This window comes from Phoenix dactylifera, unplaced genomic scaffold (genome assembly GCF_009389715.1).
Source record: "Phoenix dactylifera cultivar Barhee BC4 unplaced genomic scaffold, palm_55x_up_171113_PBpolish2nd_filt_p 000354F, whole genome shotgun sequence".
In the NCBI taxonomy this organism is placed as follows: domain Eukaryota; kingdom Viridiplantae; phylum Streptophyta; class Magnoliopsida; order Arecales; family Arecaceae; genus Phoenix; species Phoenix dactylifera.
The window spans coordinates 216,012-235,376 of record NW_024067812.1 but is presented as its reverse complement, the minus strand read 5'-3'; the positions used below and the strand labels follow the sequence as shown (position 1 = coordinate 235,376).

General features: G+C 37.9%; 1 protein-coding gene across 1 annotated transcript in view; it reads right to left on the bottom strand.

The window, feature by feature from the left end:
- LOC103696183 (proline--tRNA ligase, chloroplastic/mitochondrial) overlaps positions 1 to 11,241 on the bottom strand; it is a 29,263-nt gene extending 18,022 nt beyond the window's left edge. Inside the window, exons 1-6 of the mRNA XM_008777721.4 lie at positions 10,823 to 11,241; positions 10,681 to 10,737; positions 8,432 to 8,542; positions 8,164 to 8,250; positions 7,966 to 8,079; positions 7,673 to 7,879 (exon numbers count right to left, since the gene is read on the bottom strand). Of these exons, the coding sequence (XP_008775943.2) occupies positions 7,673 to 7,879; positions 7,966 to 8,079; positions 8,164 to 8,250; positions 8,432 to 8,542; positions 10,681 to 10,737; positions 10,823 to 11,188 (942 nt within the window). The 5' untranslated portion in view covers positions 11,189 to 11,241. The remainder of the gene's footprint in view (positions 1 to 7,672; positions 7,880 to 7,965; positions 8,080 to 8,163; positions 8,251 to 8,431; positions 8,543 to 10,680; positions 10,738 to 10,822) is intronic.
- Positions 11,242 to 19,365: the final 8,124 nt, after the last annotated feature.

Here is a 19,365-nt window from a genome sequence, read left to right as displayed (position 1 = left end):
GCTCTATTATATTATAAGTATTCCCTGGTCAAATTGACCTGGAATCAATCAGTAGTACGTCCCCCGCTTGATTGGCAAAGGAAAGCCGGAATTTTGAAACTGGAATTTCGATAGGGATGATTCACATCCAAAATGCTGGACTAACGAGACTTCTTCCCCAACGCTTTAATGCAGCAATAATAGAACGCATCGGCTGCGCACAGCTACGCATGGAAGACAGTCAACTTTACTGAAAGAACCACCAGTGTTTGGTGCAGCACCTGCATTTTGGTGCATTCTTATTCCTTTCCTTGGTCTTTCGTTCCGTCATATTCCTAATAACTTATCCAATTACAACGTATTAACCGCTAATGCACCTTTCTTTTATCAAATTTCAGGGACATGGTCTAATCATGAGGGTAGTATTTTATCATGGTGTTGGATCCCTTTTTTTTATGGATTCCTTCTTTGTTACCGGGGTCGACCCCAAAGCCATAATGTCTCAAAACGAAGAGGCTATAGAGAAACTTTTCTTTTTTCCTTTGTCTCGAACTTCGTGAAGAACTCCATTCTTATCTCTCCTACAAAAAAGTGAGCTGCTCCCCAATTGTACACTCCATTCTACGAACCTTGATTCTGAACTTTGTTCGCGAAGGAACTGGACTTTTTGATGCGCAAGCCCTTTTTCTATGTGTTGCTTTACCCTGGAAGGAAAATAAGCTTTGCTCTTTTGAGCGTTGGGTACTCCCGAAATTTCATTCATGTCTCTTCAACATCTTTCTCTCACACCCCTTTCGACCATCCAATTCTTCCTCTAGTCATGGTCACCATTTTGTCATCACCACTACAGACAACTTCACCAAGTGGGTTGAAGCAATAATAATCACCTTAACTGATTGGAAAGACATGGCATGCTTCTCTACACTCAAACAGTTTAGCTTTAACCATGTTAATGGTCTCACATTATTGATTGATAGAGAATCAAAGTAGATTTACCAATAGTCACGAAATGCTATGATAAAATATAAAAATATAAAAATACAAAGCTCATCTAAGGCAATTGCCCTCTCCGATTGATGGGACGAGAATAGCATCTAATATGATTTCTTCTCAGCCTCTCCTAATTGGAGAGAGCGCACCAATCTAACGGGGAGTTCTTTCTCCATCCCAGATCCTGAAGTTCTAGGTCTGTCTAGGACGACCGCGTGGTACCAATGGGCATACCTTAACCAGTCCTTCATCCAATTATAGAATAAAGTCTTTTAAGGATCCAATATTTCCCTAAAAAAAGTGAGATTGTCCGAGAGAGAGTGAAGTCCCACCCCTGCTAGCTAACATAGATATCTAATCTCCCGGTGTACATATCTTTATAGAATCTCTTTCCAACCAGGCCAAAGCTTTCGCATTCAATGACAGGAAATCGCGTCACGATGGCAACTTTTTTGAGTTCTTCCAATCATCTTGGTCTGGCCACCAAGGGCATTTCCTCATTACCATCGCACCTAGCTTCCGTATTTTTTGGCATCTACGCACGCTTGTTGCATCAACGCGTGCATACCGTACGTTTTGTACACCCTATTTGTGCCTGGTAATGGTGCGCGGCCCCAAGCCATTATCTCTGCACACCACATGCCCCATCCAATGCATGCCATGCACCGACGCCCAGCCCAATGACAATGCCTCTCGTCCAAGCCGCATCTGTTCCTGTCCGTGTCTATGCCTGCACCTTGCAGCTAACTTACCAAAAGTCATCACCACATATGGACCATCGAATGACTAGACCAATAAGTGTCACACCAATGGCTTGTGTAATCCTCAAGCCATGCTCCAGCAGCAAACCTCTCGCCACGACATGGTCTAAACACCATGCCCACAATGGTGCTTGCCAAGGCATGCCTCTACCCATGCCCTTTTACCTTGGCTAGCACGGCCCGGGCACCAACCCATGCCACCTCATGGCACGCTAGTGAAAATTTGACAAAACACCACCACCAAAGGAGGGGGGGTAAGCGGAGGGATGGCGGCAACGGCTCGGAGAAGAGAGGCGGTGGTCCCCTCGGGTCTAGCTGGCGGTGTGCGGGTGGAGATAGGAGCGGTGAAGGGGTACTTGCGGCAGCAAGGAACCGATCGGCAGTGGCTCGGTGTGGCAACGGGAAGCAGCGGCAGTAGGGGAGGCCGAGGTGGCGATTCTCGGCAACGCAAGCGCAGGATGGAGGCGGCGCGGCTTGGCGGTTGGGAGCTCATCGGGGCTCGGCGGTGGAGCTCATCGGGGCTCAGCGGCAGTTGGCTCCGGTCGTCTGCAGTCGACCGTGGGAAGGAGACGGCCGAAGGAGGTGAAGCACGGCGGCGGCAGCGGTGGCAAAGCGGAGACGGCGCGATGCGGAGGGAGCCTCGGCGGCACGGCAGAGGCGGCGGAGGAGCAGGGCAGTCGCGGGGAGGGAGACAAACAAGTACTTCCCTTTTTTTTTCCTTTTTTTTCTTTTTTTTCTTGTTTTTCTTCTTTTTTTTTGACCCTTTACAGGTTCGGGTTATCGGGTTCGGATTTTCGGGCGCCAACCCGCTCCGATACTCGTACAACCCGCACGTGCAACTCACGTGCACTGTTTTTTTCCCGGAACAAATCCTGTCTAACGGATGGCGGGTTAACGGGTTTTGGATCTTACCCGTTAAGCTGGTCGTCTTCAATCTTTGACAGATTCGTTGGCGATGCGCTAGATTTCGTGGCGGTGGCTGCGAGGCGGGGTGGAGATCGCGGTGGCGACTCCGGGGCTCGCAGCGACGGGCGGGCGGCCGGTTACGGGTACCCCGGGCAGCGATATCCTCTGAATATCAGGCACGGTGGAGCTTTTGGGGGTTGCGGCAACGGCTTGGATGCAGTCGACAGCGGTGCGGCGTGCGGCGGAGGGAGTCGTCGTATGGGAGCGATTAGCCGAACCTTTCTGGGTTCGTGAGAGAGAGGGGAAGCGGCAGCGGGATGCGGTGGAGGAGGTCCTCAGAAGAGGTGCTCGAAGGTCGAGGGTGCACGACGGCGGTGCTGGTTGCAGAGCGTGGTGGAAAGGGGGCGGCCAACGAGGGATGACGGGCGCTCGGAGTGGATGGAGACACGGGACGGCGGAACAGGGGTTCTTCCCTTCTTCCCTTCTCGTGCGGCTCCAGACAGGCGCTGTAGGCGGAAGCGGCAGTGGGTGCGGGTGCAGCGATGGGAATGGGAAAACCGATGAAGGGCCTTTCTCCTCTAGACAACAGATGAGGGGTTTTCCTCTCTATTCCTTTGCATGAAGACCGAGAGAGAGGAAAGAAAAGAACTGGATCGTGGCTTTGGCAGCGGGGGCAAAGCTGAAGCTCTGATACCAAGTTGATGTAGCACCGAGACGAAAAGGATGCTGTGGTGATAGATCAGAGAAAATAGGAGAGGGGAAGGAAGAAAGGAGAAGAAGAAGAGAGGAAGGAGGAAGAAGGAGAAGAAGGAAAGAAGGGGGGAAAGAGAAGGAGGGGGGAAAAGAGAGAAGAGGGAAGACGTAGGAAAGAAATTCTTATCACTTCATTAAACCCTAATCATGAAGAGAGTCCCCTATATATAGGGCCCAAATAATAACAATTAACATAAAACCCCTTACACAAAAATAATTCCCAATAAAGCCAAAAATAATACAAATAAAGCCCTACAACAATAAAATGCAAACAAGCCCAAAAATAAAATAAAATAAAAATGCAAATAAGATGGTGGACTAGACGGGCGGATGATCAGCTCCGATGTCTCCATCAGTCCTGCATCCTTGGTGTATCGGCCTGCAACATTTGCATATCGGCCTACAACCTTTGCGTATCCGTTTGCACCCTTGGCATATCGGGCAGCACCCTTGGAGTATCGGGCAGCACCCTTGAAGTATCGGGCAGCACCCTTGGAATATCAACATGCATCCTTGGTGTGTCGGCCTGCACCCTTCGCGTATCAGCCTGCACCTAGGTCCATAGGTATATTGGCCTACATTCTTAATGTACCAGACTGCACCCTTGGTGTACAGATTGCATCCTTAGCATATCAGCCTACACCCTTGCCATACCGACCTACACTCTTGGCATATCATCCTCCATCCTTGGCGTATCGACTTGCAACCTTGGTATACTAGCCTACATTTTGGTATTTCGACCGACTTTTTTAACACTTGGTCTAGGTTGGCATCTTTTAGTAGTCATAGGTCTAGTAACTATGTATTTCATCCTATTATCCAAGTACTTCGACTTGCTGACCAAGTATAACTGGGCATACCAGCCATGTATTTCGGCCTACTAGCCATGTATTTCGGCCTACTGGCCAAATAATTCAACCTACTAATTATGTTCTCGATTTGTACCTTGGTATTTGATCAAAGGCTGACAACCTTCTAGAACTTCTTACTCGGACTACAAAAGATGTCTCTTTTGAAGATCTATTATTATCTTATCTATACTAGATGGCCTTTTTTTCATCCTATTATTGATCGATCTTCATATCATAAATATTAGTATGGATATGGTGTAAATAGAGGTCATGCCAATTTTTTTTATTTTAGCATAATTTCATGATATATTATAGATCTATGGACGATTTACACAATACCACCAAATAATTTTTCATCGACTCTATAATATTTTAAACTAAAAAATATATTTTTAGATTATAAATTAAAAAAAATAGTTGTCAAAAAGTTATATAAATTAGCAACATGATTAAAGGTATGCATGCTACTCTTTATGAAAATTTGATGTCAATTTATATAAGTTTGGGCAAGATCATGCATTGATCACTTCCAACAGATCAACGAGATCGAGCGAGGACGATTGATCATAACGTGGCTCCATGTCGGAAACACCCTCCAAACGATTTGATCGAGAGTTGCTAACATCACAATACCTGGTCTAGTCAAGGTGGAGGGCTCAATCGATCATCCCAACCGAGCCAAGCATCCAGGGACATCCAAGTAAAGAAGGCAACTACTCAGGCCAACAAGAAAAGAAAAGGCACATCCATTAGAGAGAGATAAGAAGTCTGTTCACTCAAATTCAAAGACCAGATCATCCAGCCAAGGTAGAGATATCGGCAGCTCAAGTGATGATGCATCTAGTGACCAAGATGGCATGACAGTTTATGATTCGCAGTCCCAAGGTGCAGAATAGCTTATTTGAGACATTGAAGGATTACTACTCTCTCGGTCCATCTACATTACCCCTACTTGAGAAGGGCCCAGTATGATGGAGAAGAGCTTCAAAGTGTTTCCAAAGTTCAATACTAATTAAAGATGAGGGAAAGATGGAAGTTATGCAAAGGAGATTGGGTTAACAAGAAGGAGATTGGGTTAACAAGAAAGAGATTGGGTTAGCAAGAAAGAGATCGAGTTAGCATATATTGGCATAATATCAACAAAGAAGAATTCATGAAGTTCAAACAAGCAGTTTGAATACTGACTCAGATTTAAGGGTTTATATTACCCTAATAGCTACTTCCCATGAAGGAAAAAATTGTATCATACTAGATTTTCTTAACATCTCGTTTGTCCCATACCCTTGGGTCAAAATCACCACAAAAACCCCTTCATCATGCTACAACTAAAGAGCAAATTTCAACTCATAGATTTTAGTGTATCCACATGCTTTAAATTATTTACTTTTAAATTCCCCCTCCAAGCATTACTTCTAACTTCGTTGCTCATTTTGCTTCACATTCATCTTCTTTTGATGACAACTTCTGATATTCAAAGTTTGTAAACCCTTCTCCATCCACCCAAACAATGTTGCAAAATTAATCTATCCTTACAGGCTTGGGAGAACACTAACTATTGACAACACTAACTCTTTTATGCCTCTTCTTTTAAGTTCATCTGTATATCTACTGATAACCATTTATCTACGAGTGCAAAAGTCGGAGATGAAGTTATAAAAACTGAGTTCAAAAATCCATGGTAACTCTAAACATTACAAAATTTAGCCTCCATATTATCAAATTTACAGAACACAATATATAAATCAAACAAATTTTGCTAGAGGCATAGCTAAAACTTGTTCCCTTATATATTTGAGGTATTTAAGTTTGTGCTTCTAAATCTATGATGAACAACTTAACATTTTCATAAGTCATAGAATATCTAATAAAAAATATTTTCAATTCTTAAAAGGATGTTTTCTATTGCTTTCTACTTTTTCAACAATTGTATAAAGATGAAAATAACTTGCTTTTCAGTTTTTTTCCTTTTAACAACAACCAAGTAAACCAACAAAATGGTTTTGCAATATTTTGTCCACTCTTCTTAGTTACATAAGGAAATACTTTAATGAAATATTGAAAAGGTAAAAGTGTGAAAATTGTCACTCAAACGAGATTACATAATCATTTCTCCCACTTACAGCCAAAATCCTCATGACCAAAATGCAACAAAGAAATGCACCCAATCCAATATAGAACAAGTCGAGCAGAGGCACCATGCCAAGGGCCGAGGAACCGGTACCGGCAACATACCAGTTCTCCGGCGGCAAGACTTGGTATGGGACGTGCCGGGCCTATACCGACAGAAGGCATGGTACCGTGAGAGAGAGGAAAAGAGAGAGAGAGAAGAGGAAGGGAGGCTAGAGGAGGGTGGCGGACGCCGGCGGAGGGCCGGCGGTGGCCGGCAAAGTCCGCGGAAAGCGAGGCCGCAGTCAGTTCTCCTATTTCGAATGAAACAGGGTCTAGCCGCAACCTTAAAAAATTTTGCAATTTTTATGTGAAGTCAGCAAGCAATTTATCGATTTCACTTTCAAATTGCAAAATTTTTCAAGGCCACAACCGGACCCCTGTTTCGTTCAAAACAGGAGAACCGATTGCGGCCTCCCCTATCGCCTCCTCTGCCGCCCTCCGCCAGACTCCGCCGACCCTCTATCGGCATTCCAACCTCTCCTTCTCTCTCCCTCCCCCGCTCGCTCTCTTTCCTTCTTCTCCTCCGGCTCCGGCAATAGGTCTCATTTTCATTGCTAAAACAGTACCGGTGAGGCCACCGGTACGGCTTGGATCAACCGAAACCTCACAATTCAGGACGGTTCCACCAACCTTGCACCATGCTTTTACATAAATTTCAAGATTGCATATGATCTTTTTTCTTTTATATGATATAATTGTTATACATGTACAATCATGTCAGCTAAAAGACAAAAGTGCAGAGTTTTCCATTAAATCTTCTCTCATCTTCTTCAAAAAGAATATTACTATGAGATATCATAATAAGAAAAACAAGTGAAAATCTTTCATAAAAGAGATGAATAGCATTAAAATGGAATCTCAACTAGGTAAAATGTAATTGTTATTTAACCTATTAAATTACAAGAGACTAATGATTAATATAGGCATTTTAAGTAGTAAAGCAAATACAAAGAAACACCATTTTGAAGCTTAGGAAAGTAACTTTGTCTACAGGAAAAGCAACAAGTGTTATGCTAGTGTTCACAAATACAAATGGAGTCAGAATGGTACAAAACAAGCTAGAGCAACACAAATATTCGACATTAACAACGAAATCTCATCCAAGTAAACAAGGTCAAGTAGCATACGTATATCAAGAAATCAGATATATGCAATAAAATTTTGTGATTAAGCAATTTCTGATCTGTTAGAAAGGCAGAAAATTCAAAACTTCCTATTTAAAACACAAAAGGCATAGGAAGTAAAGGTTGAAGAACAAATAACCCGCGTTGCAAAGGCACGAGAAAAGTTCTGGCCAAGATTGTGACTCGTTCCAGCTTGTAAAGCTTTTCTATCACCCATCATAGCTTCAATTGTATAGGTCTGAGTAGCACCAGCAAACGTCTCAGCCCTTGATTTTCTACCTGCAATAACAGGTATTGCTGCTTGCTCATAAGCAAATTTCTTGTAGACATCAATCATCTGTAATGCCTGTGGCACAAAAACATTAAAAAAGAAGAATCAAAAATCCAGAAAACTTCAAGTTGTGTAAGTAACAAAGTGTCACAATCACGGACCTCCTTTTCTGCCTCCTCTAGAGTTGCATGAGCCGTATGACCCTCCTGCCACAGGAACTCAAGTGTCCTCACAAATGGCTTAGTCCTCATTTCCCATCTTGTGACATTAGCCCACTATAAAGATAAAATACTATTTTATACAAAATGTTAAATTACTATATAAAAATATAGAAACAATAGTCAGGTATCGCCCTTAACCTGATTAATCATAAGAGGAAGATCACGATAACTTTGTATCCATTGAGTAAACATATGATTTACAATGGTCTCACTTGTTGGTCGTACCTACCATACGCTCAAAAGTGTAAGTAAAAATTCAACATTAAAATCAAAGTTCCTTCAGTAACTAATAGAATATGTAACTAATATGACATTTATAATGCAAATCTCTTTTAAAAATGAAATCTAGGTGAAGATAAGACAGCAGAAAGGCATGTCAGTTTAATAATGAATAAAAGCAGAATACCACAAGTTTTTCTTCAAGCTCCTTTCCTCCTCCAATGGTCACAAGTGCTAATTCTGGACTGAAACCTTCAACATGGCTCGCTTCCTTCTCTATAAATGAGTATGGAATAAACTGCAGCAATGAAAGTATCAGGCAAAAGAAATATCACACAATTTCAACGTGAAGAATCAGGATGGCAAACATTTGTTGCATAAAGGGAGAGTAGTCTTATATTTTTCAATTTGAAACCTTATACCAACTCCAGTCTGAATGTAGTAATAAAATAGTAGGGTTCCACCAGACCACGGGCAAGCCTGTCTCCGAGGATGAAGAGAGCGAACCAAGGGAAGAGAGAAATGATGATAGCAGATATTGCCAAGTTGTGAAATATGAAAGGCAGGGTGGACTTTTTACAATAAGAGGAAATACCAACAAAGTGCACTCTCTTCGTGCAAAGAAGAAAAGGGTGATAAAACGTACTAAAAAGATAGAAGTATTCTATTATATTTGGCCAAGATTTTCTAGAAGAAAATGCCCATATAAAATTCAAATATGTTTATTTTGCTTACATTTTGGAAGATAATGGACTAAATAGCCCTAGTAGTTAATTAACAATTGACTGAAAATCTAAATTTAGGAAGCTAAAGTGTATAGCCCGTTATAAAACCTATTTCATGAGAAAAGATAAATGTGAACCTAGATGCTTGGTCAATTTCTCCAAAAAAAAGTCAAATCTTGGAATTTTTGAACTCTTCAATTATATTAAACTTTTTGAGCAACACTCTATACAGGGACATTGTACAGTTGCATCTATAATCACTATTTAATACATTGCCAAAAAAACTTCAGTATGGAAAAATATCTGGTGTGGCATCCATCTGCTTCTTCATTTAAAGTCATGTCAATTGTTACATTCTGGAAAGACTAAGTGATTGCTAAGCAGAAACAGTCCTGGATAAATAGTAGCCAGACCGGCACAAGCACATGCATGCACCTGCACCCACAGATTTAAGGTAGGGCTGTGAGGTAAAAATCCTGATTGCATTAGAAAGGGAAAGGCGCCATTTCTTGATATTATATTCTTTAAGCCCTAAAAGTTTCAGTATGGGAGTTGTCACCTCCCCATTTCTTGACCATATAATAGCATCATTGTATCTCTCTGTTACTCCAGTTCAAGAAAGCATTTCGTTCCTTGATAATGTCAAGCTTTGACTTGATTTTCTTGTTCTTGTGCTTAGAGAGATTTAAATACCTAACAGCTGTTTTCAGAAAAGTTCTATAAGTTTGAGCTGGCAAGGAGGTCTCATTACTTTGCCATTCTAGCATAACCTTATTGATTCAGTGTTTTCTCATATTACCTCCATCCAGTTACCTAAATTGTAGAAACAAATTATTCTGCATAATGCTGCATCACCTTTTGTCCAATCCATAATGCATATAGATTTGCATCCAACTCAATAATGTTAAGATAGCGTCAAGAGAAGTTAGAAATACTAGTGCAGTTCTATGCAAACTTCCTGACTTATTAGAGAAAAGGAACTTGCAGCATGGAAAACATGAAATAGAAGTCAAATGAGCAATAAAATGAGCATATTAGACCCAACCATGCCAAAGTATTTTTTTCTTAAATAGTTCTAGATGATTCCCTAACCAATGCCTAAACCTTGTCAGACATATAATTCACTGATTAACTATGTGCACAACATTTATCACATGTAAAATCACAAGAAAACAGGTTTCCAGGGAGGCCATAACAATAAAATTTATGCCCCAAAAACATTCTCAACTCACACTTGAATTCCTATATTTAGATTTTTCTCAGTATCTGACTGTGATGTTATAAGAGAAAAGATTCTGTTCAGGAAGGATAAGAATCATTTCTAATTTATTCAAAAAAGTTATTTCTATGTTCATTGAGGAATATCCCCATCAAATCTTTTGGAGATGTTTGCATCCATTTCCCAACTTCAAAAGTTGCCAAAAGTGAGTTTTTCACAATAAACAAATTACAACAATCTAGCCTTCATAGCCGAGGCCTGGTACTTCGATTCCAAAGTTTCTGAAATCAAAGTGATTATAGTCCAAGATGTTATGCAATTAAAAGCTTCAGAATATAACTTGTCGCGAAGTAAATTGTCAACGCTGTACACCTTTTCTTGAATATGGAGCAACACCCATTAATAGCTCACAATATTATTTAAAAAATCAAAACATCCGTGGATAGTAAAGTACTGCAAATCAAATCGTAATAAAAAAAAAGAATGGCACACCTGAGGAAAGTACATGTTGCTATGTCCAGTTTCCTTGAACTTTGCATTCAGATATTCCTGGAAAAACCAAAGCACGTTTCAAAACCTAATTTTTATACAAGCAATCAATAAGTATGGATATTAAGAAGAAGAGGGAGAGCACTTGGATGGATTCCCAGATGGCATAGCCATATGGGCGGATGACCATGGTGCCGCGGACGGGGCCATAGTCCGCGAGCTCCGCGCTGGCGATAACATCAAGATACCACGCATTGAAGTCCACCGATCGAGGGGTCACCGACCCCTCCTGGCTCGAAAAGGGCTTTCGGTCGGCCGCGGACGGCGGCGTGGGCTCCTCATTCGCGAGGCTCTGGGTGGAGAGAGCTCTGCTTGCGCCGCCGGAGAGGGAAGCGGAGACCTTGCGAATGGCCGGTGGACGGAGGCGGAGGGGGAGGGAAGCGGAGGAGGATCGGAGGGCTGAGGAAGGGGAGAGGAGGAGGGCGAGGAATGGGAGCCGCAGAGCCCCCATGGGGAACGAAAGACGTGAGGCTCGCGTTGCGAGTGGGAGAACTTGTTGAGGGGTTAACAAGGGTTTGCATCTAGAGCTGAGAAAAGCCTCGGTCCGCCCAGAGATCGCGGGCCACAGCTTGAATGGGCCACTAGAAAATAACCGGAAGGATTAAATTGAATAATAGGCAAAAAAAATTGAAAAAGATGATTAGCACGAGTAACATAAATAAATAAATCTCATAACAGCCATATTTTTTTTTGTTTTATGCCATCTAACCTGAGTTCACTATATATAAAAAAAAAATTATGGGTTAAGCAAATTGTACCACCACCAACACCACATAGAACTTGGAAAAGAAAATGATTAAATATTCATGCATATAAAATAGCATAAATAGCTATAAAAAGTTATTAATGAATAAGTAACCAAACATTGAATGTTCAAATTATATGCTCTAAAAAATATAATTATTTCAGAACTGTGTTTAGCATATTTCTAATATACAATACTTGATTAGTAATTTTAAGAAATAATATTAGTTAAAGCAAAAAAAATTTATGCAGGCCTTTTTTTGTTGGCGATGTGGCAAATAATTCTTTGTAAACATCAGAAAAGATCATAAATGATGATGATGTGACAGAAAAATAAAAATAATATTAATATATTATTATTATTACTATTATTATTATTATTATTATTATTATTATTATTATTATTATTATTATTATTATCATTGATGTTAAATATAAATAGACGTTATAGTAGAAAAGGTTAATAATTAAAAAAACTCTATTTGCTTGAAGATTTCTTTGCGAAAGTTTCTTCTTGGAATCATGAAAGCCAGTATACACTCCTGCAATGCTTGTCATGACTCTTTAAATGTTTCTTTTGGCTTTTGAGGTAGCACGCAATAGTGCCTTGCCCACTGACAAATACAAAATTTGGGTGAATATATTTTATTAATTTTAACTAAAATATAATTTTTATTAATTATATTTATGATGGTGGTTACATTTTGAAGATTTTTTTGCGGGTCGGCTGCAATGCTACTGTAAGATGAGAGGAAGGTAAACTAATAGAACTTTCTTGATATAATTTTCTCAGATGCTTTTGATTTTGAGAATCAGGGCATATGAAGACCTCAAGAAACAATACACAAACAGGAATGGTTATTGGACAATTGACAAATTTCAATGAAGTAAAAGAAGAAAGGATGATTGGAGTTGGTAAGAATAAATCATTGCGATGTTTTGTGAAAGAGCCTTGCATGGAGGAATGTCATACCCATAGAAGATGTTGCACCCATTTTTGATAATTTTAATATAATAAATTATAAAGACAAGATTGAAGGCAGTTTTCTAAATTGACAAAAGAAGGTTTCCAGGCTATGCATTATAGTAATTAAAACTTACACTATAATGACATTATAATAACATATTTTATAAAATATGTGTTGAATTAGTTTTTTAACAATAAATTAATAAAAATTCCAAAAAATGAAAACTTTTATCCTATTTTCTTCTGCAGTTTAGTACCTTCTTCTTAATGTTTCCTCATATCTTTATAGTCAGTTAAGCAAAAAACCTAAATCTTTAATTTCATTGATAAGTTAAATTCTAATTACAAGTACTTTTATCCTAGTTTCCTAATCACATCTTATTGCACAAAATTAACGTTAAGTATTACTTTTGATTTTTCATAAAAAAATGAGAATATTTTTCACAACAAGCAAGAATTTTTCCTACTTCTTATGGGTATGAAAAGACTGCTAATTGAGAGCTCATCTTTTTATCAGGTTTAACATATTCCAATATTCTAGATGTTCACTTGGAAAGAATAATGCCCTACAAGTCAATTGCAATCTGTATTGCGATAGGATTTCTTTTGATTTTCCAGCTCATGTACATGACATTTTATTATAAATAAAAAAGGTATTATATTTCATCATATGTTGCATCTTATATTTATGATGAACCCCATAGATAAGGGCAATGGTTTTAGGGCTATGATGAGATCATGCAAGTGAGACCTAAAACCCTAATCTAAAATATTCTTAGTTGTTGGTACATTGAGTCGAAGATCAATGTTACCGGAAAGACTGACACATCCTTTGTATGCTCAATAGAGAGAGTGATTGATCTCACAATCACTTATGTGGAGACACTAATACAATGATGTAGGTACTTATTAGAGAATGAGTTCACTGAATTAACCTGCCAAGAGAATATCTTATGGAGTTTTACTTACATGTCAAAAGATAATTCTCTTAATGGGAGTTATATAACTGATCTTTTAACCTGAGACCACCATGGTATCTTGTGCACATGAATCCATGTTTTGGTTCATACTCAATCATGACTAAAGTCGTGTAAGGGGTGTTCTGGATATGGTGGATTGTGCATGAAGGTTGTGAGTAGATCAACAAAGAATCAATCACTTCTAATAAGAGAATATCGCATCCTACTTTCTCTAATCATATGATAATTCAGAAAGTCTTTGATCAAAGCAGAATAAAAATTAGAAAGAGTTTCTAATGTTTCATTATTAGAATTATCATTACAAGATTGAGAGAGACATGAATATGTAATTGAGTTTAACATAGATCCATACTCATATATATATTCGGGATGCAGATTGATTGAAGGATTAAATTGCACGGTAACTTGCCATTGAAGAGTATATTTGGTATTTTCACCAAATTTTATATCTTTCGGGTAGACATGATACATTGCTAGACGTCAATCTTGTCTTGTAGGTTTGATCGAATTAAAGAATTTAATTCGATCACTAATTAGAAAGAATTCTAATTGTTTAGCTCAGGTTTGCACAGTTTGGACCTAAATTGATTAGAAGAGTTCTAATCGAATCAGGTCAACTTGCACCCGGACCTACTGTTGGCTAGATATAAAACCCAATAGGTCACACACAAGGAAACTAATTGAGGATCTAATTAGTTTAGATCATGTTTGCAGAATGAACATGCTAGCACGTGTTGCAAACTCTAGCTCCTAGTTTGAATTGGATTCGAATTTGATTCTTGATTTCGATTGATCTAATTAAATTGGCCTTTTGGTTAGATCATATTCTAGTTTGGGTTAACCAAGAGTTGACACCTAATTGGCTTGGTTTGAACCCAATTGGATTGGGTTTGATAGTGCTATAAATGGATAATGATGAAAATTCCATTTGGATAAAGAAATTTTATCCATTTAACTTCCTCTTTTATCTTATCTTTTCTTCTCTTATCTTCTCACATTTTTATCCCTATGGGGCGCCACCTTCTGATTAACTTCATCCCTTGGATGTTGGTTGGCGCCTCACTAATGCTTGGCATCCCTTCGAAAAAAACATCGGTAAAATTCTGCATGAAGAGTCCTTCTGCTTTAAGGCGACTCTTCAGTGTTTTGGATTAGAATTTTAAATCCATAATTAGTTTTCTCCTATATCCTAGTTTTTTTTTAAAGGCAAATTTGTTATTTTATCTTATTGACTATGTAACTTATGTCGGGTTACCCCCGCACGTATTGTGACAGAAATACACGCGCGGAGTCATTCATCACATGAACATTCTAAGGAACGTAGATTTCAAAAAAATTCTGAGTTCTCTAACTTAAAAAATTATGAAATCTAAAAAAAGATTAAAAATAATTACTTGATTAATTTTAGATCTACAATTAAAATTGTAAAGATTAAATTTTTACCTTTGAACGGATAGATCTTCACAGCTATCTGATGATCGTGAAAATCGAGTTCGCTTGAAGGTGCACAAGTGTCCGGCCTCTACGAATATCCATAAGAAGATCTGAATCGATCAAGTTCATGATCTCACCGGGATGTTAGTTCCCTTGCAGAGATCCCTTTTGATGGTTGGAATTTCTCTAAGTATTCAATTCTTGATTGCTTCCAAGAGGAGGAAGAAGGAGAAGGAGAAATGCTTTCTCCTTTTCTTGGAGGAAGGAAGAAGGAGGGAAGAGAAGAACACCTTTTTCTCTATGTTTTCTTCCATGCGGCTGATGAAGAAGACTCCAACTTTCTGCCCTTTTTTTTCCTTGCGGATGGATGAAGGAAGAGAGGGATGGAGGCCGCCAACACCAAGAAAGGAACCATAAACCGATGAAACAAGTCTAGGGCTAGCCCTCCTTTTTTATAGCCTTACCCTAGGTGTGGCCTCCTCCTTAAAATTAGGAGGAGCCACGCCCCAATTGGGTCTTGCATCCTGGACACCCAGGATGCGCGTCTCGGCCAACTGGGACACGAATTCCGGGAGTACCCAGAAAAAGGAGGGGTTCTTGCCCCTCTCTTCTAATCCTAATCAACTTAGGATTTAGGTGGCCCTTGATACATTGAAGCCTAATCTAATTAGGACCCAATTAGTCTCCCTGTTTGATTCAAGATCCTTATCCATAAGATTGAATCAATTATGACTCTTGGAGTTCTAATCTAATTAGGATCCAATTGGATCATAACTCAATTGAACTCTTCAATCCTAATCCAATTAGGAGTCATCTTCATCTATTAGACCAATATTAATTAGGACTCTAGCAGTTCTAATCTAATTAGGACTCATATAATTTTAGTACTAATTCTATTAAGACTTTAGGAATCCTACTCCAAGTAGGACTCTAATAATTTGAAGTCCTAATCCAATTAGAACTCTAGAAATTCTACTCTAAGTAGGACTCTTGAACCTTATCAAATAAGATCGAGCCCAATTAATTAAGTCCAATTGATTCAATCAAATTGCAATCCAATTACAATTAATTTCTTCTTCAACTCACTAACTCTTAGTGGGCTAAACCAATTGATAATTACAAACTATTGTGTTTCCAAATTATAATCCAACTATTAAATCGATCAGATCCTCTCTTGTGTGTGACTCCATAGGTTCTATTCTATCTGGTAATGAGATATATTATGATCTCTATCACAACATCATTGAAACTCTTTTCAATGGGTTGGAATAATTCCAACTCTTCTTATTCGGATGCACTGATCACCAAGTGAATGCCTTTGAGTCTCACAATCCACCAGTGACACCTAGCAGCATGTAGTGGCAACCCAGCAGAATGGAATGATGAACCTCTAGGTGCAGTTAGTGCATGATACAGTCCCTCTATCGTGGATCCCGACAGGATGAAGGCCATGGATAACTCGTCCAACCCCATCGTCTGTCATATGTCAAGATTTATTCGACTCTAGTTTGAGATTGAAAAATTCTTTTTCAAAAACTACCTTAGTCAAGAATTTACGAACTCAGTTTCATAAATCACATAGGATCTCTTCTAATCTATCAAGGCCGATAGATTCTATCTAGATGCACTCATACTCCTACAATGAACCTACTGCAGCCAATCTGCACCACAAGGACCTAAATGGATAGGGCCCATGTTTATGTGCTCGTCAAACTACAGCAACCTTACTGTGAATAGCCGAGGCATCGCAGGTCAAAGGACCAGTCATACAACTGCAGCATCAAGTAAGTCACAAACGAGTGGATAGATATCCAAGTGACTACTTGCTATGGTCACGCTCAGTACCCTTGTTCTCTAACAAGCACTTGCACAATCACTCCAGTGTCTCCACACTGTGGACTCAAAATTCGTCCATCAAAGAAAGTAATTTGTGCACTAATATTAGCGGATCGATCACCATCCTCATGATGATCCATCAATCAGGAGCAATTCAGAAATTAATCACCAATGGCACATGCCTCAAATTCTTAACTCTTGAGAATCTGCGTCATCATCTTATTAATTCTTTGGACGATTCATGGACACATAAGAACATGAATGAAAAGAATGCCCAACTTAATAAATTCATAATTAGGTCAATTACAAATTTATGTCCTAAACTAAATAATGCATCAGCCAAATTGGCTTCTAGGACATACTTTTAACAATTTAGATCAAGTTTACTGATCTAGCAACCTAGGAGTATAATTAGGAATCATTCTTGCAAGCACTCTTTAATAATAAAGTCACTATTATATAAGTGCCCACGACAAGCTCCTTACCCGAGCAATGCCATTATAATACCTTTTTGTGCCCTCTTAATGGTGTTAGTTACAGAAGTATATATGGAAATATTTTAACATTATTAAGTTTGTGATAGTGGTAGAATTCACCTACATATGGCATATAGGTCAACCAAATGCAAATGTATCTTTAACAACTTTTAGAAATTAACAAGTACACTTTCCTTGCAACTCTCTTATCTCCTTATTCCCTAACTTACCAAAAGAGAAAACAAATACAAAATAAATAAGTGATGAAATAAGCTCAAGAATTTCATATCATGTTTTGTACTACAATTTTGATGTGATCTTACTCCTAACAAACTACAGAATTTTTGAGATCTCATGGAGGTAATACCTCCTATGAAGCCTAATAGATATTGCTTTCTATCATATGATGTTAAAAATATCATATGATATAAGCTTACTGATAGTGTGGCTACGAAATAAATGACATCCTAAATGCTAGGTCGAAGTATAACAAATATGATACAGGAGCAATGGACCAACCATGTTGGGTCCACTGATCTTGGTTCGACCCATCTTGGAGAAGCCATAATTAGTCAAAGACAAAGTCAATAGTATTTAGTTATCAATAGTAGTAATTATAATGTTTTAATCATGTTTTGTTAATTTTCAATATGTTTATTAGTCTTTTTAGGCTTCAGTAAATATAGTTAATATGTGGTGTGAAGTTATTTATTTATATCTTTTAGAAAGTTGAGAAGTCTTAATGTTGGGGACAAGAAGTGTCATGAATTATCTATATGAATAGATATATAGTAGGAATATTGGTATGGTGAAGAACTACTAACATATAACCTACGTGATGCGAGGTGCACTTCTTTTTTTCTTTTCTCAATTGTTCTTGAAATATAATAAATTATAATAGATAGAAGGCACCAATAGCCTTTTTTATTTTTGTTACATATTAAGCAATTAAATTTAATGATGGATGAGTAGAATCTCCTGTTATTAATATTGATATCTATATAGTGAATGGAGAACTCTGCAAAAGTTGAGCCTTTATGGAAAAACTTTTACCATTAATAATGACACTCTAATACCAATTCCATGCAATGTGCTAGGTATGGTTTTTTTCTTCTTTTTTCAATAACCAAATGAATATCAATTTAGATTTGTATAAATTAATATGGTGATATCAGTTTATACATATATAATACTTATATATTTTAGATAGATGATATTCTCGAGTATAAATTCTACATATATCAATTATATAGGTATAATTGATACTTAATATTAATAATAGTAAGATACTTCATTATTTATCACTCATACTTACTTATCATTAAAGGAACAGATAATATAATACTTACTTATAATATATATCTATTACATTTAAGTAATTATTTAAAGCCTATCATCCTCTTGTATCAGTTATAAGATCCCTACTTATTATACAAAACAAAGAATCATATGAGTGATATTATTAGTATAGGAATCCACATACTTATATCAATTATATAGGTATAATTGATACTTAACATTAATAGCAGTAAGATATTCCATTATTTATCACTTATACTTACTTATCATCAAAGGAATATATAATATAATACTCACTAATAATATATATCTGCTATATATACATAATTATTTAAAGCCTATCATCCTCTTGTATTAGTTATAAGATCCCTACTCATTTTATAAAATAAAGAATCATATTAGTGACATTATTAGTATAGGCATCCACGTGACGAGTGTAAAACTTTTATAATTATATAATATTTTCAAATATCAATTATATAAATATAGTTGGTACTTTTATAATTGATACTTAATATTTATAATAGTACGATACTTCATTATCTATTATTTGTACTTGTTTATTATTAAACATATAGATAATACAATACTCAGTTATTACAAACAACAACAACAATATTAACAGCAACAACATCAACAATAGCAGTATCATCATCGTCAATAATGATGGTGGTGGCAGTAGAACTTTAATTATCTTAGGGTAACATTATCTAATAACTTATATAACTAGCAACTAAAGCTGATTATGGGATGAGCCTTGAATTTAACTTTATACTATATTTATTTTTAGACAGGCTTTAAGGCATACCTATTTAAAATTTGATATTTTTTATGCTCGGCCAAATTCATGATCACCTCTATAAAAACCTACCATTTGAATGTAGGTGAAATG